Source organism: Phyllosticta citribraziliensis, assembly GCF_038025025.1.
Source record: "Phyllosticta citribraziliensis strain CPC 17464 chromosome Unknown J3D65scaffold_16, whole genome shotgun sequence".
NCBI classification, from domain to species: Eukaryota; Fungi; Ascomycota; class Dothideomycetes; order Botryosphaeriales; family Phyllostictaceae; genus Phyllosticta; species Phyllosticta citribraziliensis.
Window position 1 is genome coordinate 567,211 of NW_027117353.1, and position 23,547 is coordinate 590,757.

At 54.6% G+C, this 23,547-nt stretch overlaps 9 protein-coding genes and 1 non-coding gene across 10 annotated transcripts; 3 read left to right on the top strand and 7 right to left on the bottom strand.

The window, feature by feature from the left end:
• Positions 1-723: 723 nt before the first annotated feature.
• Positions 724-2,537, bottom strand: J3D65DRAFT_663065 (uncharacterized protein; the record flags this gene model as incomplete). The annotated part of the gene is made up of 3 exons (XM_066802645.1): positions 1,138-2,537; positions 861-1,090; positions 724-786 (listed from the first exon to the last, which is right to left on the bottom strand). Coding segments are annotated over exons 1-3 (1,515 nt in total), but the record flags the coding sequence as incomplete, so codon positions are not given.
• Positions 2,538-3,984: 1,447 nt separating this feature from the next.
• On the bottom strand, positions 3,985-6,173 carry J3D65DRAFT_173695 (uncharacterized protein). Its single transcript, XM_066794274.1, has 3 exons — positions 5,335-6,173; positions 4,586-5,286; positions 3,985-4,534 (listed from the first exon to the last, which is right to left on the bottom strand). The coding sequence occupies exons 1-3, from the start codon at positions 5,882-5,884 to the stop codon at positions 4,328-4,330; spliced, it is 1,458 nt and encodes a 485-aa protein (XP_066650077.1). The 5' UTR covers positions 5,885-6,173; the 3' UTR covers positions 3,985-4,327.
• Positions 6,174-6,275: 102 nt separating this feature from the next.
• On the bottom strand, positions 6,276-8,370 carry J3D65DRAFT_663067 (cora-like Mg2+ transporter protein-domain-containing protein). The gene is made up of 2 exons (XM_066802646.1): positions 6,965-8,370; positions 6,276-6,909 (listed from the first exon to the last, which is right to left on the bottom strand). The coding sequence occupies exons 1-2, from the start codon at positions 8,273-8,275 to the stop codon at positions 6,628-6,630; spliced, it is 1,593 nt and encodes a 530-aa protein (XP_066650078.1). The 5' UTR covers positions 8,276-8,370; the 3' UTR covers positions 6,276-6,627.
• Positions 8,371-8,780: 410 nt separating this feature from the next.
• On the bottom strand, positions 8,781-8,888 carry J3D65DRAFT_t155. Its single transcript has one exon. It is a non-coding gene; the product is annotated as a tRNA-Leu (tRNA).
• Positions 8,889-9,991: 1,103 nt separating this feature from the next.
• Positions 9,992-11,595, top strand: J3D65DRAFT_642629 (Spermidine/spermine synthase). Its single transcript, XM_066802011.1, has 5 exons — positions 9,992-10,176; positions 10,227-10,407; positions 10,456-10,603; positions 10,652-10,889; positions 11,044-11,595. Exons 1-5 carry the CDS (start codon positions 10,140-10,142, stop codon positions 11,319-11,321), a joined length of 882 nt encoding a protein of 293 aa, XP_066650079.1. The 5' UTR covers positions 9,992-10,139; the 3' UTR covers positions 11,322-11,595.
• Positions 11,596-15,927: 4,332 nt separating this feature from the next.
• Positions 15,928-17,254, bottom strand: J3D65DRAFT_642631 (ABC transporter-like protein). The gene is made up of 2 exons (XM_066802012.1): positions 17,074-17,254; positions 15,928-17,023 (listed from the first exon to the last, which is right to left on the bottom strand). Exons 1-2 carry the CDS (start codon positions 17,216-17,218, stop codon positions 16,308-16,310), a joined length of 861 nt encoding a protein of 286 aa, XP_066650080.1. The 5' UTR covers positions 17,219-17,254; the 3' UTR covers positions 15,928-16,307.
• Positions 17,255-17,459: 205 nt separating this feature from the next.
• On the top strand, positions 17,460-18,969 carry J3D65DRAFT_562469 (IPP transferase-domain-containing protein; the record flags this gene model as incomplete). Its single annotated transcript, XM_066797565.1, has 2 exons — positions 17,460-17,528; positions 17,617-18,969. 2 exons carry the CDS (start codon positions 17,460-17,462, stop codon positions 18,967-18,969), a joined length of 1,422 nt encoding a protein of 473 aa, XP_066650081.1.
• Positions 18,970-19,334: 365 nt separating this feature from the next.
• J3D65DRAFT_173782 (uncharacterized protein) lies at positions 19,335-21,466 on the top strand. The gene is made up of 5 exons (XM_066794275.1): positions 19,335-19,626; positions 19,673-19,712; positions 19,762-19,835; positions 19,884-20,871; positions 20,958-21,466. Exons 1-5 carry the CDS (start codon positions 19,474-19,476, stop codon positions 21,116-21,118), a joined length of 1,416 nt encoding a protein of 471 aa, XP_066650082.1. The 5' UTR covers positions 19,335-19,473; the 3' UTR covers positions 21,119-21,466.
• Positions 21,467-21,657: 191 nt separating this feature from the next.
• On the bottom strand, positions 21,658-22,564 carry J3D65DRAFT_642640 (uncharacterized protein). The gene has a single exon (XM_066802013.1). It carries the CDS (start codon positions 22,390-22,392, stop codon positions 21,814-21,816), a length of 579 nt encoding a protein of 192 aa, XP_066650083.1. The 5' UTR covers positions 22,393-22,564; the 3' UTR covers positions 21,658-21,813.
• Positions 22,484-23,536, bottom strand: J3D65DRAFT_173800 (uncharacterized protein). The gene is made up of 2 exons (XM_066794276.1): positions 23,274-23,536; positions 22,484-23,208 (listed from the first exon to the last, which is right to left on the bottom strand). The coding sequence occupies exons 1-2, from the start codon at positions 23,373-23,375 to the stop codon at positions 22,774-22,776; spliced, it is 537 nt and encodes a 178-aa protein (XP_066650084.1). The 5' UTR covers positions 23,376-23,536; the 3' UTR covers positions 22,484-22,773.
• Positions 23,537-23,547: the final 11 nt, after the last annotated feature.

Below are 23,547 nucleotides of genomic sequence, written 5' to 3' on the forward strand. Positions count from 1 at the left end.
GGCGGCCTGCATTCACCCTCCACTACCGTCTCCACAACGCCCCTTTCTTTTTCCACTCCCTCCGCCAAGGTGCGGCCTCCACAAGGAACAGCGTCCTCGAAAGAGATCAGGCAAACATCCAACACGTTCATGGCCCCCAACCGACTTGGCGCTGTATGAAGTGACCGGGTAGAGGGCTTGGCTGCCGTTTCTGGCCTGGCGGAATGGTGGAGCGGACATGCTTGACTGATCTTGCCTCAAACAAGCTATTCTGGAACAGGTAGGTGGATAGATGATTCGACGGAGAAATTTTGTTGGCGAGCTGAGGGCCCAAGCGAGCGCGCGCGCAGTAACCTGGTCCGTGAACGTGGTGTGGTACTCATGGGGGCCGCGCGTGCGGGGCCCCACGCTGGTTGTTGGGCGGATCCAGTTCTCCCGCTTTTGTGGCTCTTGTCCGCGATCCGATCTCTTCTTCCTCATCTTCAGCCTCTACCGGATGCATCGATGGCGGTTGTTCTGTTTTTTGCGCGAGACGCTGCGCGTGGTGTTGAAGTGAGTTGCTCGCTTAGCGAGCGAGATACGAGAGATTGCTCGCTCGTACAGTTGAAACGCCGAGATCAGGCCTGTGGGCCCTGCCGACTGCTCTGATCCTTCTGACGACAAAACGGCTGCAGCCGCATGGAAATTTGGATGGAGTTCAGACTACCGGCGTATGCAGCGCACTGAGAACCCTCCAGTCATGTTTCAATTCTCACCCAAGCCCAGAGTCCATCCGCAGACGGAGCTGTCCAGCTTTTCATCCCATAGCTAACGACAGAACGTCTTCTGCGTGTAGGTTCAGCTCTCTCGACTCGATGACAAGATCAAACAGTGAATCTTACCAAATAACCCTTATGTCCGCAGTACTTGATACCATACCTAGACGGATTTTGAGCATCGCAATCTTCCACAACACCCAAATTCGAATGCACCACAATCGATACCGTAGCATGACGCAGTGCGGACCCATGATGAAGTTTCGTACTTCATTCAAATACAAGACAAAGTATGTAGCCAGGAGCAGTAAGGCCGAGGTGACAGCCCAGCTCCAGAGACTTGCGCTCGTCAATTCCTGGAGAAGTGAGCATTACATCCAGCTTAACATATGTTTACGCTTACTTTGAAATTCATGCCGAAAACGCCCGCAACAAATGTCAGGGGAATAAAGAAAAACGCAAGTTGTGTAAGTTGAGTAACGTGCTCAGCTTCCCTAATGACTTTACTACTTTCCTTGATGCTCATCGTACCAATGAGAGCAGAGAAAGTTGAATCAAGGTGGCGCTGAATAGATTCGAGCTTGAAATTGTTGCGTTGTGATTCTTCAAGAATCTGCTCGATGAGTTCACGCGGATATTTTATATCCTCCAAAGCTCGAGCAACTTGATGGTAGAAGTGGCGTCGGGAGTGTATGTACGCCCGCCCATGTCCCATGATCCACTGCCAGCCCTCCATCATCTGCTTCAGAACTTTGCTGAAAATCATTTCCTTGTCGATTTCTTGGAGGCCGCGCTCCAAGGTGTCGAGAATCTGGCCCTCATCGAACGGAATGATTTGACAGAGGATGGCCTGTAAGAATTCGGCGACAAATAAACCCCTGGCTGGCTGGAAAATGCCGCCTCGAAGAGTGGCGACCAGGTAGGAGTAGGCTGATGAATTTACTGAGAGGACAAACACAGTGGTTTCAGGCAGTTTAAGATAACAAACGCGTTCTTTCCTAGCCCACGTAAAGTTGAGGGAAGGTGGTGCGGTCACTCTTAGTGGCGTTTTGAATGTTTCTTTGAATCCATCGATGTCCACACCGGCAGCTAGCGGAATCGGAGAGAAAGTGATTCGGTTCCAAGCCAGGTACAGGCCGCGGCTCCCAGAGCCGTCATTCACGTTTATCGACATGGCCTCTTCTTCTTGGTCATTACTGACGAGAGATTGGGCGAATTGTGTGACTGGTTCAGGAGCTCCTCGAAGCGCGAGGTAGGAAAGGAGAATGGGCATGCGGTCTGGGTGTGTATCGAACCCCCCTCCACCGCAATCAATGAGCAGAAGAACTTGGTAAGAATCTTCCTTCCGTGCATATTGTGACTCGTGTGTCGCAACACTGTGTTCGAATTTCTCCACGGGCGTGTATATCGTTCTGTGCGACTCGAAACTCCCGTCCTGAGCTTCGATGAAGTCGAATACATAGACTGCCGTGCTGTCTTGTTGCGGAATCTGTAAATCGAGTCCACAACCAGAAGCCTGGTCGACGTCTTCGGACACCGTATCGTCGAGATCGTGGTTCGAAAGTGACTCGTCTTCGTCGGTTCTCGCCGGCTGTTGCCCCTTCTCAAGGTCATCAGGGGTATTCATGACAGCTTTCCAGAAACAGGTGATGCTTTGAAGTGTGGTAGAGTCTCCCAAGTGTCGATTTTGGATCAGGTAGGAGTGTGTCAATTTGACGGTTGTGTGTCGTCCTAGAGTAATTTGCGCAAAGATTTCGTTTTACGAGCGACTTGCAGCGGAACAGTACGGAAAAGAGATGGGGATTCAAGGTCCAAGGCTGGAGGCCGGTCGCAGAGACTTATCTCTATGAGCCACATCATAACTCTTGCTGACAATACGTGGTGCAGCTGTCAGCAACACTGCGCCTTGTTTTCTGCAGACCCTGGCGTATTGACTGTGGCTTGCAGCGGAATGAGGCTGCGCAGCACCAGACGTTTCCTGCTGTTAATGGGCTTCCCGTGGGTGGTTCCGCTCAGATGATAGCTGGGAATTCTTATCAGTCGTTGAGCATGCAAAATAAAGCCCATACAGGTTGATCATCTTAGTATGATAACGATCACAAATTGGATCCTTTCTCCATTCAAGTCCGTCCTGCAACCATGTCCTAGTTGGGCCAATATGGACCGATAAACAGCGTTGAGCATAAAAGACATCGCTCTGAAGAGTTTCTCCACGGTCCTCGCAAACGTCAAGAGATAAGCTTGTACAAGGATTGTATGGCCAAGAAGTAGAAAAACGTGGTCATGGTGTACGAAAACAGAGCCAGTGCCATCCAGAAGACTACAGTCAGCGCGGCTCTTGTCCAAATTCTGACCAGCAACTTCCAAAATATTCGGCAATTCAACACCACGTAAGTAGCAGCGAGCCGTGAAAGCCAATGCTATTGCCTAGATCCAGATATTGAAGTCGGCAAGCTCTACATCGCCCTGGGCAGTATTTGCGATGGATGTCTTACATTGGGTTGCACGTTGCAACCCACGCAGACCACGCGCCGAAGAATACCCCTAGTCCCGCTACGCCTAAGCTTTGCTCCGTCCTTTTGATTTGGCGATGGCTCATCATCTCAGAAAGAGCTGGACGTGTAGTATCCAGATGACGCTGGACCTCATTTGATCGAGCATCAAGTTCGTTGTAAGATTTTTGTAAATCTTCCCCTGTTGCTCCTGAAAGAGCAGCGACATCCAATGCTTTTGTGAGCCGCCGCTTGAATTCACGGCTTGAATGCAAATGTGCTTGCCAGAAAATCACAAGCCACAACAACTCAGATCCCAAGCGATGAAGCCATTTCCGGCTGCCCCTGAGCTGATCGATCCCTCCTAGCTCTTGTTTGATACGATCCAGGACGTTGTGCTCGTCAACCGCCACCATTCTGGCGAGGCATTCTTTGAAGAGCTGAGGCGGACCGCGTCTATCTGTCGCTTGTCGGCTTGAATCTATCAAATTGTTGGCAAGACGTTCCACTGTACTCTTGAAGTGTTCGGCTTTTTCGGCTGGAACCAGTTGGTGCTTTTCTCAATCTCCAGTCGACCAGGCTTTAGGCGAGTTCCTCGAAAGTTGACAGCCAGAGTAGTGTGAGTCGTTGAAAGAAAACAAGTCTCCTGCTTCAGAGCGCATTCGAGTTCGATATTCTTCCCGACGCTGTGTGTGTGCAAGGGCAAACCGTTAATGCGAGGTAATTTGGTCGGCTGATGTGGCCTCAGTGAGACAAGGGGCGGATACCCCTGAGACGTCCACTTCTGTAGTCCGTGGGCCGACTGGAAGATAGGAATTCGAATTGCAGCGCGAGGAGTCTGTTATCTAGACAAAAGGCCTGCGAATCCAATTGCTCAAATTCCAAGAGAGCGGCGATTGGAGTTGCTACTCCGAGACCATGCTGGACAAAACAGGTCGGAGTGAACGCGCAGCCCGGAGCAAAGCGATGAAGTGGGAATCTGATGAAGGTAAGCTAGCGATTGTGTAGCTCCGACTAAATGACCTAGTCCTTCTTTGATTCGACTGTTGCAGCTGCTTGAAGGCTCGTGGCTTCTTGGCAGCTTGGAGGGAACTTTCTTTTTCAGCGATACATGTGTCCATCAAGATGATCTGGAAAAAGCCTAAAAACATCTCCTTGCACTACCGTCCCTATCACCTGTTGATGTACCTGCTGATGCCTTTGCATTTTTACAGTAAAGAATGCTCGGGCATACAGGACAAGGTAGCTTGTGAGCAGTAGCGCTACTGAAGCCACTACCCAGACCCAGATGCTCACGTTACTAAGCCCCTAGGTAGACTTTAGCGGTGATTAGATCAGTCATGATAGTGTTTAACTTACGTGTATATTCATGCCAAATATGCCGGCCACGAATGTTAGAGGAATGAAGAAAAAAGCGAGCTGAGTAAGCTTTGTTACTTCCTCAGCTTGTTTGACGGCTTTGTTGCTTTCAATGATGCTCGCCGTACCCACCAACGTGCTAGTCACACTTGTGAGCGCGTTGGTAGTTGATTCTAAGTGGCGTAGGCCATCCTCAACCCACTGCGCATACTCAACGTACGCTTCTTTCATATCCTGTCCTTGACTTCTGATCAACTGGCCCGTGACCGTCATGTATCGAGCAATATGCCGTTTAAAGTCGAGCCTGGAATATAGTTTTGATCGAAATACCCCAAGAATAGACTGCCAAACCATCATGGAGAGGATAAGCAAGCGCTTGTCCCCCATGTCGACGTCCGTTCGGGAAAGAAAGCTGTCCAGTCGGCCAAAAAATTCTCGCTCACGTTCCAAGATAATCCAGAAGAACCGGCTCTCAAAACATCCGAAAAGCTCCGGTCCAGAGACTGATTGGCCGTCAAGCTTGGCCATATCCGCAACGAAATGTCGCATTGTGATTTGTGCGTGCTGCCTCTTCTCCCTCTCGCGTTCTCCTCGGGCTTCAATCATATCGTTGTCGAAAAGAATAACCAATATGGTATGAGGTAGCCGAAGGAAGTGTAGTTGTTGACTCTTGTTATATTCCACAGCGATGCCCCAGATGTCTAGGTGGTGCGTCAACCATGAGTTAGAAGTTGACCCCTCAACCTTACCCTCTGAGTCCATTCTGTAAAATTGAGCTTTCTTCATTGAACTTTCTCGCATCCAACTTGGGCGGACGCTTCCACCTTGAGATAGAGTATAGAGAGGTTCTTTGATCAGCTGTTGTAGAATTTCTTTGTCCGTCGCGTGTAGAAGTTCGCGTTGAAACAAGTAGTTCTTCAAGTGTCGATTCACCGCACAATGGCTGTCCGTCTTAACGATAACTATCTGCAGGCTGTCATCATTTCCCGCCTGTTGAGTTTTCGATCTTTGGGAAAAGTCTTCCAGAGTACTGAACGTCGTTCGGCGACAGCGGCTATTTCCATCTTGGTCTTCGACGAGTTCAAGGATGCAGACAGCTGCCGTGTCGTGTGATGAAGTATCTGTACCGTCCAAGTTCTCGGAGTCGTCGTCTCTGGTGGTGCTTTCGACTGGCTGAGAGTGATCCGTCTGATCCGAATCGGTGCGATTCTCGTCGGGCATCGGTTCGATGTTGTCTCCATTCTCAGGCTCGGGCCCTTTTTCCAAATCCTCGACTGGATCCATGCCAGTTGTTCGCATGGCGAAAGGCCTGAAAACGGTATCACAAATGTCCAGCTCGCAGTGGCGGTTTCCTGTGGTCCGCGTCCATTGGACTCAGAGAAGGCACATGGCTTGAGGTTCGTGATGGCGCTCTTGAAAAGAGTGGACCGGGAGCCAGGTTTGGGGTTGCGAAAGGGCTTCGCGAGGCTGAAAATCGACGAAAAGCTGTTTTCAGCCGCCGAGCTGGTCGCAATTGCTGACGGCGCAGCTTGCAGCGGTGAGTCCCGTCACTTGCTTGCTATCAGCAGATTCTGGCGATCCAATTGAGAGTGTCGATTAAGATACAAGGACCCATGGAAGAAAGCTGCGCGATACGCTGCAGCTGATAGTGGGGGCGGATACGTAAGCGCCATGCTCATGCAGTGTTTTCCAGATTTTTCAGCCCGCAGTCGGCAAGACTGCCGTCCAAGGCGATTTCGTCTTCCAGCCTTTTGTAGCGAGGCTGGCTTTTGAGGGGCCAGTGTGGCCACCATTTGAAAGGATGGGTCAAGGCTCCTTGAACGTTCGCAATTTCTGCAACCCCTGAGTGGAGGGAAGGCAAGAAGTTTCCTTTCGGGGGCGCGGGCCGAGGGACGTATACAGGGCAACTTGAGTCGAGAATCGGACTTCGACCCAAGAGGGAATGAATGCAGTGCTCAATGCTTTGGATTATGGAAATCTACAAAAGGTGAAAGACAGCGAAGTTAAATGGAAGTCTAGTCCATATCCCAATTTCGTCCGACTCAAAGATTTCGTAGGTCTCGTTTGATCGAGAAGTATAGCGTCTGGAGTACAGATATGAGCTCAAGGACCCGCCCAACCTCTCCAAGGCCAAAGACATCCAGCCCGCCGCTTCTGCCAATAATAAAGCAGGATGTTGGAAGGAGCCAGATCGGTATGGTGAGAGTGATGAATGCGATCTTGAGGATTTTAATAGTCCTTCGGGGATACAGGACCAAAATAGTGATCGATAGAAGCACGATGGAAGTGACGGCCCAGACCCATATGCTCAAATTTGCAAGCTCCTGGACACATGTTAGATGCTGAAATAGAAACTGGAATGTCTTAGAATCGACCGACCTCTAGATTCATGCCGAACAACCCCACGACAAATGATAAAGGGACGAAAAAGGACGCCAACTGAGTCAATTTAGTAACCTCCTCGGCTTCTCTAATTGCTCTTGTACTTTCGTTGATGCTCATTGTTCCGATCAAAGCAGTGAATGTAGATTCGAAATGGCGCAGGGTGCCATCGAGCTTTGAATTGAAATCATCAAGGGCATCCTGTTGTTGCGAAGGGATTCCACCTGGAGTTCCTGAACGCTTTATGATACGCTCGATTTGCCGTTGGAGGTTGTGTCTAGAGAGGATGTGGCTGCGCCATTCTCCCATGTTCTTTTTCAGTAAAGCCATCTTGAGCTGTAGGAACTCACGGGTGTCACGAGCTTTGAAAAGGAACCCCACATCTGGAACACCCATATTTGGAAGTCCCATTTCCACGTCAATCTTTTCGAGCTCTTTCTCAATATGTGTGAGAATCTCACACTCATAGTCAAGTACACTCTGGCAAGTCTCTTCTTGGATGAACCGGATCAGTTTAGACTTGGACGGAGTTTGGGTATTGAGTTGTGCCAAATCTGATGCTAGACGCTGGGCAATGGTTGTGAATCGCGGCCGTTGAAACTCAGTGGTGACGAGAACCACAATGTTGGAAATCCAGAAACACCAAATGTGCTCATAACTTAGTGGGCAAGGGGTGTTGAGAAAGCGGTAGAAATCCTGTGTATTTTCTGTTCTGCCCGCTTTGATCATGTCCCCGAGGAGGTCGTCGATTCCGAACGCGGTTCTGGTCAATATGAAAGGAATGTTCTTCCAACCTAAGTGGAAGCAGTCGTCGGCGCTTCTTTCAATAATCGACAACGGCGGGTCTACCACTATTGCACAAAGTGCCTTGATCTCCTCCTGCGGCACTCTACGGGTCTGTAGAAAAGTTTCGAGGCATCTTTCAGGAGGTTGACCGCGCAAAAGCAGGAGATGCAGATTTTCCTGGATTTCTGCCGCATTTGACGTCTCTTTGACATTGGCTGTGTCGAGCTGGTGGGTCCATTCGCTCGAAGACTGAAAGGAAGTCGTGTGCAGGTCGACTTTCCCATGCTGACTTTTGACGTATTCGAAAATCCAGGCTTTTGGATTTCCTGCATCACTCGCGCCGCTATAGTCGTCGGACGGGAGCTTGATGGAAGAGAACTGGTGATTTGCGCGGTCCTGGTCTGTGTGGCCTCGTTCTGTATGTTCCTGATCGCCGGCAGTCTGCTTTTGTTCTTCATCCGGATCAGGTCCGCTGCTGCTTTGATTCCGGAGGCCCAGTTCAGGGTCGCTGTTTGGACTCATGGTCGATTTCCAGCGGCTGCAAAGACTGCAGCAGGCGTGATCCTTGACACTGAATCGGTGGGCCACAGGCGAAAAGATGTTGTCGCTTCGCGAGGCTAAATGCAGGGCGTGCGGCACTTATCTACCCTTTCCACAAAATCTGTTGCTGTTAGGGAATGGCTGATGGCGCCGCACGGCAGCATTGCCGACGTATTGTCTGCAAGTCCAGGCGGCTGGCCTCACGGTGCTTCCCGAGTCCCATCGAACAGCATAGCTGTGACGTTGAATGATTGGCTTACCGGCGTCTGTTGCTGAAATGGGGGCCATGATTGTCGATGCCACTGCACTGCCGACGCATTTTCTGCAGATTGAGCCAGTCAATTTCCGAGAGGCGTCCTTTTGAGTGGCTTGCGCATCGATATGGCGGCTTGCCTCGTGATTCAAGTGGGCAAGACAGATGTTGAAGCCTTCAGTTCTGCGTGGTTGCAGTGAGTGTCCAACAAGGGCAAAAAGCAAAAAGAAATCATGACTAGGGTGCGATTCGAACGCACGCGGTTTCCCACTACGGGCTCAGTTCTAGCCTGGAAGAGCTAGCACCTAAACGTAGCGCCTTAGACCACTCGGCCACCTAGCCTGGATGATGCCGGCATCTCATTGAGACACGGCGAACATTGTCGAGATTGAACCGAATCGAGCAGCTTATAAACAGGGCATGCTCCGAACTCGCCCTCGCCTCCCAATATCTCTTCGGCACTCAGTTTGATTTGACTTGATGTCTTCGATATCTTCGAGAGAGAGGGAGATCCCAGACGATGTCGGCAAAGGAGCGTCAATCTGCGAGTGCCTTGACGAGATGCGACCGGGGGAGACAAGAGACGCCGACGAAACCAAGCGGAGGGGAACGGGTCAAAGCATTGTTCCGGAGCGGTGAGAGCTGCGCCAATCATGTCTCAGGTTGCGGAGAAGTGGTTGAGATGCTATCAAGCCAAAATTCGATCCTCACGAGTCAGCTGTGGCTGTGACCAATGCTTGGTCGATGCGACTGCAAAGGATACCCGGCAACCCTATATTTAAACATGGCAAAGGCAGATTTGGTTGGAGGTTTGCCATGCTATTCCCGATCGCAGGCGGATGTCGGGAGAGCGGGACAGGGAAGAGAGTCTGCATGGATATTCGAGTTGCCTTCTTTGGACCATCAGCGCTCGCTGCGGAGGCCGTACGGTTGACTGTCCAGTGGATCATCTCTCTAACCAGAAGAGAAACGGAAGCAGTCCGCGGCGAGAAGCGTTTGATCCGCGCATGTTCTGGCCGACATTCATCGTGGTGGTCGATAGCATTATCTGCATGTCTGGAGCGTAGTTGCATCAAGATAGACCGAGTCAGGGTAGATGTCGAACACGAAATGCTAATAGTCGGCGGTTCCTAGCCGTCTGACGCGTCCTGGAGCAGAGGATCAAGACCGAAAGCAGGCTGGGGTTGGCGCAAAGCGGCAAAGGCTGGAGATGATGCTGGAGACGATGCGGGCGACGGATTGGGGCGCCATTCCATTCCGCAGCTAGTTTCTGGCCCAAGACGTGAGTAGTTTCGGCGACTTTGCGGAGAAGCAGAGGAAAAGGTTGGTCTGCGGGCGGGGGAGAGTCTGGAGGTGATGGATTGCGGTGCGGCGGTGCGGCGGGGCAGCGTTGCGCGCGGGTTGAGCGGCGGGACCCGGCAGAAAAATCGCATCTCAAGCAAACACTCGTCTCTCTCCATCTACTCCTCGTAACCCTCCGCCATTCTCTCCTCCAAACTCTTCCTCCGTCCTGCTCGCCGTCGCCTCTTGCCACTCGTCTTTGGCTCTTGTCGTCCCCTATCTCCCCGCTTCTTCACCACCCCACCACCCAAAATGAGCGACGGCGAAATCGCCCACCCCACCATCAAGGGTAACGTTCCACTCGCTCTCCTCGCCGCGACTGTCACTGACCGCTCCCAGATGGCTGGTTCCGCGAGATCTCCGACATGTGGCCCGGCCAGGCCATGACCCTGAAGGTCAACCAGGTCCTCCACCACGAGAAGAGCAAGTACCAGGACGTCCTCATCTTCGAGTCGTCCGACTACGGCAACGTCCTCGTCCTGGACAACGTCATTCAGTGCACCGAGCGCGATGAGTTCTCGTACGTGGCGAAACAATTTGGGCTGGAACATTGCTGAGAAGAGAGTAGCTACCAGGAAATGATTGCCCACCTAGCCCTCATGTCCCACCCCAACCCCAAGAAGGTTCTTGTCATTGGCGGCGGTGACGGTGGTGTCCTGCGCGAGATTGTCAAGCACGACTGCGTTGAGGAGGCCATTCTGTGCGACATTGACGAGGTGGGCGCAACGTTTGTCCCAAGGCTGTCCGTTTGTTAACCATACCAGGCCGTCATCCGTCTCTCCAAGAAGTTCCTCCCCGGCATGTCGATTGGCTTCCAGCACCCCAACGTCCAGACCATTGTTGGCGACGGCTTCAAGTTCCTTGCAGACCGCAAGAACGAGTTCGACGTCATCATCACCGACTCCTCCGACCCGGAGGGCCCTGCCGAGTCTCTCTTCCAGAAGCCCTACTTTGAGCTGCTCAACGATGCCCTTCGCGAGGGTGGTGTCATCACCACGCAAGGTTGTAAGCCCCCACTTTGGCCCCTCTATAGCAATCTGTCTCTTGTATCCCGCGCACCGTGTACAATTATCCTCCTTCCAATTCACTTGCCATCCGCCCACCCAGTATCGGTCAGAAGAGCTTGCTTGTTAACCTCCAATGCGCCCCTATGCAGCCGAGAACCAATGGCTCCACATGCCGCTCATCGCCAAGCTCAAGAAGGACTGCAAGGAGGTCTTCCCCGTCGCCGAGTACGCCTACACCACCATCCCTACCTACCCCTCCGGCCAGATTGGCTTCATGGTCTGCTGCAAGGACGCCACCCGCGACGTCAAGAAGCCCGTCCGCTCCTGGACCCTCGAGGAGGAGGAGAAGCTGTGCAAGTACTACAGCAAGGAGATTCACGAGGCCTCTTTCATCCTGCCCACCTTTGCCCGCAAGGCTCTGCGGTAAGCCGAGACACGCAAAGCGTTGCCGGATGCGTCGAGATTGGACATAGATGGAGGGCAATGGATGTCTGTGAAGAAAAAGCATATGACGACTTGTACGGCATGTCATGTGAAATGGAAATGCAAATAGCGGAAATGAAGCATGTGTGCACGGCCAAGACTGCTCAGTTCGTGTGCTCAAACCTTTGGTGCTGAAAGACGCAGATGCGGGAAGGATGGCGTTCAAATGAGATGTGATGGGTGTTGTGCTTGAAGCACAAGACCCAGCTTTCAATCAAGGCTAAGTCCAAAAGTTGTGAGCAAACCGCCGGTGCTGACCACCCAGTGGATTCTACAGGACGAGCTCAGTCGCTCTCCGCACACTTCCATCATCAACCAGCGCCGCGCCGTCTTGTCATCTTCAGAAAATGCTGTCCATCATCAACCTCAAGTAGACGATGCCAACACCGTGTTGACACGGAATGCAGAGCTTCCCGCACTCCCTGATCCCATATGGACGCAAGACGCAAGGAAAGAACAGTAAGGCCGTTTTGGAACAGTGAAGAGCGAAGAAAGTATCCGGAACGCGAGGATATTTTCTCTTACCGGAAGAGCAGAGCGGCTGTTGGACCTACCCCAGAAGCGTGGGAGAGGGAAGCCTTTATACACCTTCACCTCCCAATAGCCTGTACGCTACTTCGCCGGCATCACTATCACAGGGACAGCGCGCGGCCCTGTCAAAAGTCCAGGTGACGCACTGCCGCATGTGGTCCAGCTCAGCCCCTGCACGCGCTCAGGACTTCCTGATGCCTTGCGCCTGTGACTGGCCTGTGCTGCCTTGCTGGCGGGCTGTAGAGCAGTACAAACACCGCCCATCTTGCTCCGCTTCCACTTCTCACTGCACAGCGGCGCCGGTCTGTGGCTCGACGCCAACCGAAGCAGGCAAACCAGTCACTGGTGGAGTATGGTGCATCGATTCTGAGTACTGTGGAGGACGGACATGGGAAGCGCTCAGCGCGTGTCTAGAGTCAGCCGGCTTCATATATCCTTACTCTGATGGACAGCTTCGTTGTGCAGTGCTGCTGTCGACCCAGATACGGCAATGGTGAGATGCAGCATTGACGCATCAACTTTTCTTTTGGGATTAAAGCAGCGGTAGTACGAGTGTATCCTGACCAACATGCCGGAGCACCGCCCATCCAACCACTAGCAAGCCTTGCCAGTCAACCAGTCTGCAGAGCCTCGATGGGGTATTAAAACCCCTAGGCTTCGGCTCCAGCTTCTCACAGTCCGACAAACGCGTCCTCACGGCAACACCGTGAGCTTTCGGATGTTGAAGACTCACTCGTGGAGAGAGACCACGAAGAGAAATCTAGCACTGGACGGTGCGTTCTGTGTTTGTTCAAATTTCTCGAATCCGCGGAAAGGAGTCCGGAGTCTGACGTAACCCGCAAGTCCGCACAACAAAGCCTGTCATCGCGATGCAGTAATAGTTCAGGGCATCATTAAGACACGCCACACTCACTACACCTCGATCACTCTGCCCAAACAGCCAAGCAGCCGAACGACGCGACGCAGCTGGACCGAGACAAACGACCGCACGCGCAGTATGTAGCATATCCCCCACATGCCACGCAAGTATCCTGGTAGACTGGTCGCTGGAGCCATACCAGCGTTGGCGGAATGCGTGCTGGCTGTAGTTGTGGGGGAAAGAGGTGAGCCTTTATACCCCTAGATTTGGACTTAGGGGCTACGGCGGAGGCAGGTGCTGCGCTTTGCGGCACTCACATGCTCTCTTGCGAGTCACATTGCCTTCGCTTTGAGCCTCTGACGGCCTGTGATTGCTGTCGTAGCTTCGAGGTCCGTGCCGGCGGCTTGACGTATAAAAGCGGCTTTACTCCTCCTCTGGACTGAATTGTCAAGCTGCTCTGCTTAATGCCTTGGGAGCATGGAGTTAACATCAAACGCTTGAAACAAACCATAACAAAAGATTTTACTTTGTGCGGCGCGTCCCGGCAAAATGTGAGAGGGTGAGGCAGAAGAATGCCCCCAGCCTCACGTCTTACAATGACGTCGCTCGTCAACGCCGTCCAACGGTGGACATAACCATCGCCCTCCCCTGACAAAGAGGACCATTGCAGAGCAACACCACTATGGGTTCCCGGATTTGACAGCGCACACGCTTAGCTCAGGGGAAGCCACGAAAAAAGGAAACCCCTCGCAAGAAAAGAAGTCTCTTCGATTGCGACGAGTTTTGCCACTTGCCCATAGGAAGCGGGTGAGAGGTTGACAATCCAGCAGTCCTGGAGCTGCAAGAGTAGCGTTTTTATACCGCTCCCGCCTAGCACACAGACGCTGATCACGGACAAACCTTCGACTCACATGGCGTCCATGCCACGACACCGCCGCTGCTAACAGCTGCATCTGCGCGAGGGGCTAGCTTGTGACAGACTGCCTGTCTATCTCGTGCGCGTCCTTCTCCTCGTAATTTCTACTTGGATAGGTATAAAAGGAGGCGCTCCGCTGTGATGAGTACCACATTCGGTGGCCAGGACAGCCTACGTTGTGAAAAACATCATGAGGAGTCTGACTGGTCTGCCTGTGTGTCTATTCGGATGCAACAACGTACTGCGTGGCGTGTGTGCTTTTGTGTCCTTTTGGGCAGCGCCGCGCCTTTCGCTTCTCTTTTCCTGTCAGAAGGCAGAGGCGAGATACTGCGAGGACAACGGTGGTTGGCACTATCTTTCCACAATGAAGGTGAGCTCCTCATGCTACGCTGACGCTGGAAACCTTCTTCCGTCGTCAACGGCAATCTCTGGTCAGTAGAATCAACCACAGAGGGACCACGGATGAGCCCAGCAAGGCGAACAAAAAGGCAAAGCCAAGAGTGTGTCATGTGGTAGGTGAAGAGTTTTTCATACTCGCGATTTGCGAGAGGTGGGTGAGGATTCCTCGCCGCCAAAGCAACGGCTTTTATACCTCCCACCGTTACGCTCTAGCCGAGCACATGTCCCACACCGCGTCGTCACTTGACCGGCGTACGTAGCAGAAAGCTCGTGACAGCTCTATCCATGTCCTGCGCTTCCAGGTATGAAAAACGCCCTCCTCGCGCCCAGACCGAGACCCAGCATGTCCAGCATTCCATCATCTAGAGGCAGAGAAGAGAACAGAGACATCCTTCTAGAATCAACAGCAGCAACGACCCCAACACAACAACACGGGGACCGGCGACCTCCAAATCACCCCACAAGCAAGTCCGCCAAAAGTCTACTGTATAACGCAAAAACGGCGGTCAATCCCTAACCGCCAGTTAGCCGGGGCGCCGCGATACAGTATGACGCTCCTCGCCTGCGAATGATTCTGTCAGGCGCTGCCGAGAACGCTGGCGGTTGTAAGTTCGATCCTCGGGTCGAGCGGCAGATGTAGGGCACGGAATCCGGACCGTGTCTGAACTGTTTTGTCGTTTTTCTTTTTTGCCCGTCTGCGGTCTCTGGTCTGGCTGCTTCGCGACGACGCCTGTTGCTCACTTTGCTTTTATGGCTGCCGCGCGCGGAGTCAGAGAGTTGAACATCTCTTTTGGCACGTTCAGCATTGGGGAATCGTAATGCTCTCCACCGCTTGTGGTCCGCTGGGTCAAGGTTGTCGAACGATGTTGAAGCACGTTGACACTACTCCACGTGCCATGGTCACAATCCGGGCGAAGGATGAGAATCTTGATCCGGTCTGGGCCAGCAGGTGATGTGCGAATGCAAGGCTGGGTTGGTCAGAGGTAGAACGTCAATCCTTCTTTTCGATTCCTCCAGCTATTTCATGGCAAGATATGCCGGTAAGGAGCATCAGGAACTGCCACTAAAGGGATCTTTCAAGATCCACCAAGTAACAGGACGGAGAGCATGAACATGTACCTGTTGCACATGGACATGACAACAACATGTGCCAAATTCTTTCAACAGACATCAGACCCTGAAACACCCAACCAAAAGCAGACGCAGGTCAAATGCGCTGGAAGCCGAATCTCTGCACGACATGCCGACCATACGCGTCACCAAAGCCGTCCGTCCCTGACAACACTTTCGCTCTCGCTCTCGTTTAGCTACGAGCGAGGCTCGTACAGACACATCACCACCTCAGCCGCAACCGCAGCCAAACCAGACAAATGAGGAGCATCGCCCCGGGTTGGAGACATGTACCGACGCCGTAAATCCGACGACGGCACCGGGTCGCGGATCCAGCGCGATCCGCTCGGGGTCCTCGACGTCTCTTGGTCTGAAGAGGCGAGCGGCCGTCGCCCGAATGCTTTGGGCTTAGCTTGATGCACTTGTTTCCTCACGTCCACCGCGGCGGTGTCTGGGGGTTTGAAACTGTTGTGGGGTGGGGAAGGCAAGGGACGGATGCGCGCGGGGGAGTGCGGAAGGACATGTTTCTGTTGTTTGAGCTGGTCGAGAGGTGAAGTTGGGATGGCTTGCCTGCTGTCTTGTCGGGTCAGCATCTGCTGGTACACTAGTGGCGATCACAGCGGCAGAAGCGAGCGTAAACTCAGGGTCTTTTCCACTTGGGAAAGCTGCTTTCCCCTGGGCGCGAGCGGCTGTTCATGTTGTGTTTTGCCTCGTTTGCCGAGTGGTGTTGTGATGGCGGGACCTGCCAAGTCGGCAAGACTTGCAAATGCTGGAGGTGATTGGTATCGAAGATGTTACTCGTGATACGGGAGCGAAGTCTGAAATTTGATTTCTTTTCTCTGTATAGCTGCCCAGACGCAGTTGATGGGTATGATGCCGAGTAATGTCGGTGTTGAAAACCAAATGAGCCATCCGTCGAAAATACAACCAGCCCAGCCGACGCTGTTGAAATCAGCTCATTCAATGTTGAAACATCACGCCAATGCCATTCCCATTGTGAAACCCCACTCTCCCAATCCAAACGCCGTGCCGAAGTTGTTGAATCAGAGATCTTTCTATGGGAGCGCGTGGTCCCTGGTGTTGAAAAAGTCTTCAAAGGCGAATGTTGAGACGCTCTACACCTTCTTTTCGAAACCGTACCCACCTTTACCCTCGAAAGATTGGTACGTCTTACCTTGTCCTGACTGAGGATTCCGCGGGCCTCTCTCCTCAAGGTCTTCCTGCAGCCACTTGAGAACCAACTCTCCAAGCTGACTGTTGTTGGTGCGGTTGACAGCCGGCTGGTTGGGGTCGACAAAGGACTCGATGTCGCCCAGCTTTTTGACTTTGCCGAGGCTCATGTGAACGAGATGTGTCGGCCATTGCGCGAGGTTGTCGAGAATGTGGGTTGCGTAGACAATTGTACATGGCCTCGTCTCGGTCTCTCTCTTGAGGAATTGCAAAAAGTTGCTGCGCGACAAGAGGTCGAGATCGACCGTAATCTCGTCGAGCAGCAGGATGCTCCAAGGGCGGAGGAGGCCCATGGCCAGTTGAACCCTTCTGCGCTCGCCATCGCTGACCGTGTGCATGCGCCACCTCAGATCAATGTCCAGGATTTGCACCAATTCATCCCGGCGCTCGCTGTAGTAGTCTCCGCCAACCGAAGAGAGCAGGGTTGGCACGTCAATGTCGGTTCTTACGATGGGGTTGAGCACCCATTCAAGGCCCAGGTAGGTGACGCCTTCGAGGCCTTGGGCAAACGGATCGACGCCGGCGATGGAGACGGTGCCGGCGGGGGCCATGCGCTTGCCGGAGAGGAGGCGGAGGAGGGTGGTTTTGCCAGCGCCGTTGGCTGAGGCGTGTGTCAGCATGCGATCTATCAAGACGGGTGACACAAGTTACCTCCTATGAGCAGGGTACGACTGCCCGGAGGGAGATTGAGAATGACGTCCTTGAGACCGAGCGACCCATCTGGAAAGGCGTAGTTCAAATTCTTGACGCCGATGGAAGGGGCGACGCCATTGGCGACAGCGCTGGAGTCTCCCATCTCGACAACTGAAAGATGGTGGTTTGAGAGGGCGAGTGCGCGAAGAACAAGGTGCGTTGACGTGATAAATCGTCGACGCGCACATCGGACCCTGGTCTCCCGCGCTATCGCATCTTGGGCAAAGCGCCCGCCGACCCAAATCCTTGTCCCGGCCTCGACCCAACAACACCATTCATTTCTTACCTTACGACAACAACTGTCCATGTGGAGAACAGCGCGGCTGCTGCAAAAGTGTGCAACCATGACACGCGCTCCGCCGCAAAGTCCCCTCGTCGCCGTCATTGGCGCCACGGGCACCGGAAAATCACAGGTAAGAGCAGGCCAGAAGCTGGAACGCGCGAGTAAGGCAGCACTTCAGTTTCGAAACTTTTGTCCGAGGATCTTCTGACGCATTGTAGCTCGCCGTCGAGCTTGCGCGTCGCTTCAACGGCGAGATAATCAACGCCGATGCCATGCAGCTCTACCACGGCCTGCCCATCATCACCAACAAAATCACCCAAGAGGAGATGAAGGGCATCCCGCACCATCTCCTCGGCTCCATAGATTTCGACCAAGACACCTGGACCGTGGTTGAATTTGTAAAGAAAGCAATGTCCGTCATGGACGAAATTCGAGCGCGTGGCAGACTTCCCATCCTCGTGGGCGGCACCAACTATTACATTCGATCCCTTTTATTCAAGGAGAGTCTGATTGAAGACATTGACGCCTCCGGAGCTGAAGACGGCTCCGATGGCGAGAGTAGAGAGTTTCCTATCCTGGACGAGCGCACCGAAGTCTTGCTCGCCAAATTGCGGGAGCTTGATCCCGTAATGGCGGACCGCTGGCATCCCAGGGACCGTCGCAAGATCCGGCGATCTCTGCAAATTTGCCTCAGGACGGGCAGGCCCGCCTCGCAAATGTATGAGGAGCAGCACGCGCGGAGACAAACGAGCAACGCAGTAAACGACGATCATGCAGCAAGCAACTCGGGCCCCAGCGACCTGGTGAGGTTTCCAGCCTTGCTTTTTTGGGTCCACGCAGACCAAGACGTCCTTCGAGCAAGACTGGATGGCCGTGTAGACAATATGCTCGACAAAGGTCTTTTGGAAGAGGTTGAAGAGCTTCACGAGTTTCAAAATCAGCGCAAGGACGTCGACCTCACGCGTGGTATCTGGGTGTCGATTGGGTACAAAGAACTCCTTCCCTATCTTCGCGCAAGACGAGCAGGTCTGGCCTCCGAGGACTGGCTCGAAAAGTCAAAGGCCCAGGCCATTGAGCAAATCAAGGCTGGCACCAGACAATACGCGAAGCGTCAGATCAAGTATATTCGCATCCAGCTGCTCCACGCACTCAAGGACACTCGCCTATCAAACAACGTGTTCGTACTAGATGGCACAGACGTCTCAAAGTTCGCGGACAATGTGGAAAGACCCGCGTTGGAAATCGCCGAACAGTTCCTAAGCGGGGATACCCTGCCGGATGCGATGGCGCTCTCTGAGGCGGCCAAGGAAATGTTGACGCCAAAACGCGACTACGTCTTGAGCGAACGCAGGGACCTGTGGGTCAAGCGGGAGTGCGAAATGTGCAACGTGATTGTCGTTGGCGACGAAGACTGGAAAAAGCATGTGAAGGGCCGCATGCACAGGATCAAAGACAAGAAGAGGAAAAAGGCGGGAGCGCGCCCACATCGGCAGGATAACGACGGCCCCGCCCGGCGGGAGAGCGGTCCGCCTCAGGACGTGCTCGACTTCAAGTTGTCTGACGATTGGTGATTTGCCTCTGTTTTTGCTGCACGGGTGGCGCTAAGCATGGCGCGACCCTGGGCCATCCTTCGCGCCTCCACCTTCGTCCAGCGAGTCGATAGTGGTATACCCGCAGCCTGCCATGAGTGCTCGTCTTCTGAGGCTCCAGAGCCTCTGAGAAGTGAAATGATGACGCGAGAGCGGCATCCAGCTCTTTCGTACCCGCGTGCTGCGGCTCTTGGGTATGCAGAGCATTCAGCGATTGTCTCACATATTTCGACTCAAGATCGCGGCCATTACAGATCTGCGCGGTGCAGATCGAGAAAGTCTGCCAAGTCTTGACCAAAATACCATACTAAATCCGATGTCTAAAAGGCAAGGCTTCAAGGCTGCCGTTCGCGCACTGTTTCGCAAGAGTTTGGAGTCGGCGGTTGAGGGGCGACCCCTGGAGCTGGTCGAGCAATAAGACCATTAAACCGTCCCTCTGCTGTCATCGGATTTTCCGAATGGTCAAAGCGCACATTGTTCTTCAGTATGGTGGACCAGAGCAGGTTGTTCATTCACTTCGGCGTCATGACGCCCTTGGGGGTGATTACGACGACGGTGGTGGCTCTACGGTTTTACACGCGGCTCGCAATTACCCGACTGCACCTGGCTGCCGATGATTATTTGATACTTGTGGCCATGGTAAGTTCAGCTGGATGGATCGGTAATTCAAGTTGACCATGTGCAGTTTCTATCAAATGGGTCCTCTATCATGGTGGCCGTCGCGGGTACGTTTACGGACGTGGAGCAAAAGAACACATCTAATGATGCCACCAGATTTTGCCTTTGACGAGGGCCAGGCGCTGGGAAACTCGCGATCCGACCTTGAAAAACAGATTGGCATGCGCAAGGTCCGTCTGCTCTCTGACTTGTTCGACAACGAAGCTGACAGTTTACAGATCCACTGGGTTGCAACGCAAATGTATCCCATCATGTCATTTACCCTGAAAATATCCATCCTCCTGCTATACCGGCGCATCTTCTTCGTCGTGCCGACCTTTACGCGCGTCTGCAACGTCCTCATCATTCTCATCTCGGCACTTCACCTCGCGGGCTTCAGCTCGGGCATCTTTCTCTGCGTCCCTATTTCCTACTTTTGGGAGCAGGTGCTGCCTCCAGGGACGCCAGGAGCACCGACGCACAAGGGCCGATGCCAAAACTACCAAGTCGCTTGGCTGGTGCTGGGCTCGTTCAACGTCCTGACGGATCTCATCACCGTCGTGCTGCCGCTGCCTGTGCTAGGGCGTCTCAAGATCACGGCCCAGCGGCGGGCGTTTCTCGTCTTCATCTTTGCCCTTTCCTCGGTGCCCGTCATTGCCAGCCTGCTGCGCATCCGGCCGCTGGTGCGCATACCGGGCGGCAACGATGATCCGCTCTTCTCGCAGCACGTGTGGGAGCTGCAGCTTTACTGCGGCATCGAAATTTCCGTCGGCATCACCTGCGCGTGCTTGCCCACGTTGACGCCTCTTGCTGTCCGCCTGTTTCCCCAAATCATGGGCAGCCAAGGCGCCAATGGGTCGGAGCCTGTCGGCGCGTTTGGGGCAGCACTGGGTGGTCTCGCCAAAGTACTGAATGGAAAGCGAGCGAGTGACGACGCGGCCAGGCATGCTGAAAGCCGTGGCGACGACTTTGATCCAGTAACCACCATCGGCGGAACGAGCGCGAAGCTTGCCGGCTTCAAGACCGGGCGCAAGAGCAGCGTGGGGAGACAGTCTGGCAGGAAGCGAAGCGGCGCGGACGCGGACATCGCAACCCTTACCGCGGACGAGACGATCGCAACCAAGACGATGGAAATAGAGGTGCCTGTTGACTCGGTGGAAGAGCAGAGGTCGCCGCCTTCGCCAACGTCCAAGCAAGACGACCACCACTACAACAACAGCAAGAAAAGTAAGAAGAAAAACGCCCTGGGGTTGCGTCTAGCGGACGGCAAGTCTTGGACGTCGAAGGTGGCCACGGCTCTGACTCGGCAACAGCACCCTCGCCCGCAGCAAGACCAGCAGCAGCAGAAGAGCGCCAACTGGAGATTGAGCCCGCTTCCCCTGCCCAGCCCCAGCTTCAGCCTCAATCTGATGCTCAGCCCGAAGACGACGTCGACGCCGCAGCGCCAGGCCGCCTGGGCCGCGCGCTTGGGTGAGGTCGTGTCCGGCACGCTCCACCATCAGGGACGCGATGAAGCCCAAGCAGACGAGATTTTCGAAGACAAGGAATCAGCCTTTGCCGGCGCAGACGCATCGCCATCGGCACCAGCAGCGGTACCTGAGACGGCAGTCGAAGAGGACTGGGACGACCGCGCCAGGCCGCGCACGAGACCGAGCCAGCGGCGTCGTCGCAGCAGCCGCTCGCTCGACTGGCAGGCAGCCAGCAGCGCACGCGAGAGCGCCGAGCTGCGTCGCGAAGCGGCTGCCGCGACGGCGGCGGCGTGGGGACGGCGCATTTCAGCGGCGTCGTCGAGGGATGGGAGAGGCCAAGAGCACGATGATGGACCAGGACAGGTTGAATGGTGGACGCATCAACAACAGCAACAGCACCACCACCAACAAAACCATCCACATCCGCATCCCCTACACTCCCACCCCCACAACCCCAACCCGACATCTCCGCACACCTTCTTCAACGCCCACCCCTCCCCTACATCGCCATCGCAGTCACAAACAACATCCCCCACGCCCTCCCCCTCCCTCCCCTCCCCCTCCATCTACAGCCGCGCCTCCGTCATCACCGCCTACACGCGCCGCCCCTCCTCTGCCATGGACCACCGCCGCCGCCCCTCCGCCGCCGACAGCGTCGCCTCCTCCGCCTACCCCACGCTCCCCCACCCGCACACCTACTTCAACCACAGCCGGCGCCCGTCAGCCGCCGACAGCGTCGGTGCGAACCACCTGCGCCGGCGCCCCTCGGCTGCGGACGCGTACGCGACGATCGAGGAGGTGGATGTCGATGCTGACGATGTGGGAATGGGAAGGGGGGAGGGCGATGCCGAGTGGGCGGCGGCGCTGCGCGAAGTCGACGAGCGCAGCGAGGAGGATGACGACGACAGCGACGGGGAGCGGGAGCGGGGAAGACGCGTTCCTGCTGCTGCTGCTGCTGCTGTGGGCCAGGAAGCGGGCGATGCCACGGCAGCAGCGGTGCAGGAGAAGTGGTGGATGGCGCTGCGCAAGGCGTCGAATGCGACGACGGCGTCGAGTTTGACGGCGACGGGTAGGGAGGGAGAGGGCGAGGAGGTGGAGGGAGTTGAGGACGTGTTTGACAGGAGGGGCAGTGTGGCGAGTGAGTTGAGGAGGAGGCCGATGAGCTGGACGGCGGATTTGGGGGCGTGATGGGATGGGTGTTTTTGGAGAGAGAGAGTGAGTGAGAGTGAGTTGTGGAGTGAGCGTGGGAGGGAGGGCGAATAGGAAGAGATGCATGCATTTGTGGCGTTGGCGTTGGGATATGGGATCTTGGATCGGGATTTGTTCCCTTGTAAAGTTATGTATGTACGTGTAGGATATTGGTGTTGTAGAGCGCCCGCAGCTGCAGCTGCAGTGAATTATTCCCGACAGTTATCAGTCACATCACTGTGAATGGTTTGTTTGAGTGTAGCAATGTCTTCCGATTTGCTGTTTGTACAATGCCTAGGTACAAGGCAAGTCCATGTCCACCAGTCCGTTTCTTCCAGCATGAAGTCGTGAGTCGTTAAAGGCCAATGGTGTATCGACAGACACTGCCAGGCAGCGCACCATCAGGCCGAGGGTATACCAAAGCAAGAAAAAAGACCTCCCACTACGCAATCTGTCCACCACCGCTCATCGCTCACTTCTTCTCAGCCTCAGCCTGCTTCTGCAGCTCCGCCTCGACGCCCCTCTGCGCCGTCTTGCCCTGGTCATGCTGCCTCTCATACTCGTCCTTGGCAGCCTCGTTGCCAGTCAAGCCAGCGACGGCGCCGCCCACGCTGCCCTTGACGCGGTCGCCGACGCCCTTGCCCAAGTCGCTGACCTGGCCCTGCGCCTCCTGGCCCTGGCCCTCGGCGTTCTGCTTGCGGCCGGCGCTCTTGAGGTCCTCGCTGCCCAGCACGTTGCCCAGCGTCTCCTTGGCCGAGCCGATGGTCTGGTTCCAGCTGCCTTGCTGCCGGTCGCTGGATTTGGGCGCCACGCCCGAGGCCGAGACGTCGACGGGGCCCGCGCTGGCGCCTGCGTGCGAGAGGTCGTGCTTGACGTCGGCTTCGGCTTGCTTGTCGGCGGCTTGCTTCTGGGGGTGTGTTAGTGGTTTGTGTGGAGACGTGGGGAGTGAGGGGGGGAATGGGAGCGACGCACCTTGTCGGCGGTGTTGCCGGTCAGAGAGCCGACGGCCGACTGCACGGTCGAGGTGGCAGAGTCGACGTAGGATTGGAGAGTGGAGGTGTTCTTGTCAGACATGATGGCTGTGATTGTGGTTGAAGGTATTGGAGTTGGTTGAATTGGTTGGTTCGTTGAGAGTGACGAGGTTGTTTGGTAGAGCAGAGGCGAGGTTGTTTTGTTTTGGTGATGGGTGGCAGCAGTGAGGTTCTGTCAAGGGCGTTTATATGCGTGGTGTTGAGTGGAGGTGCAG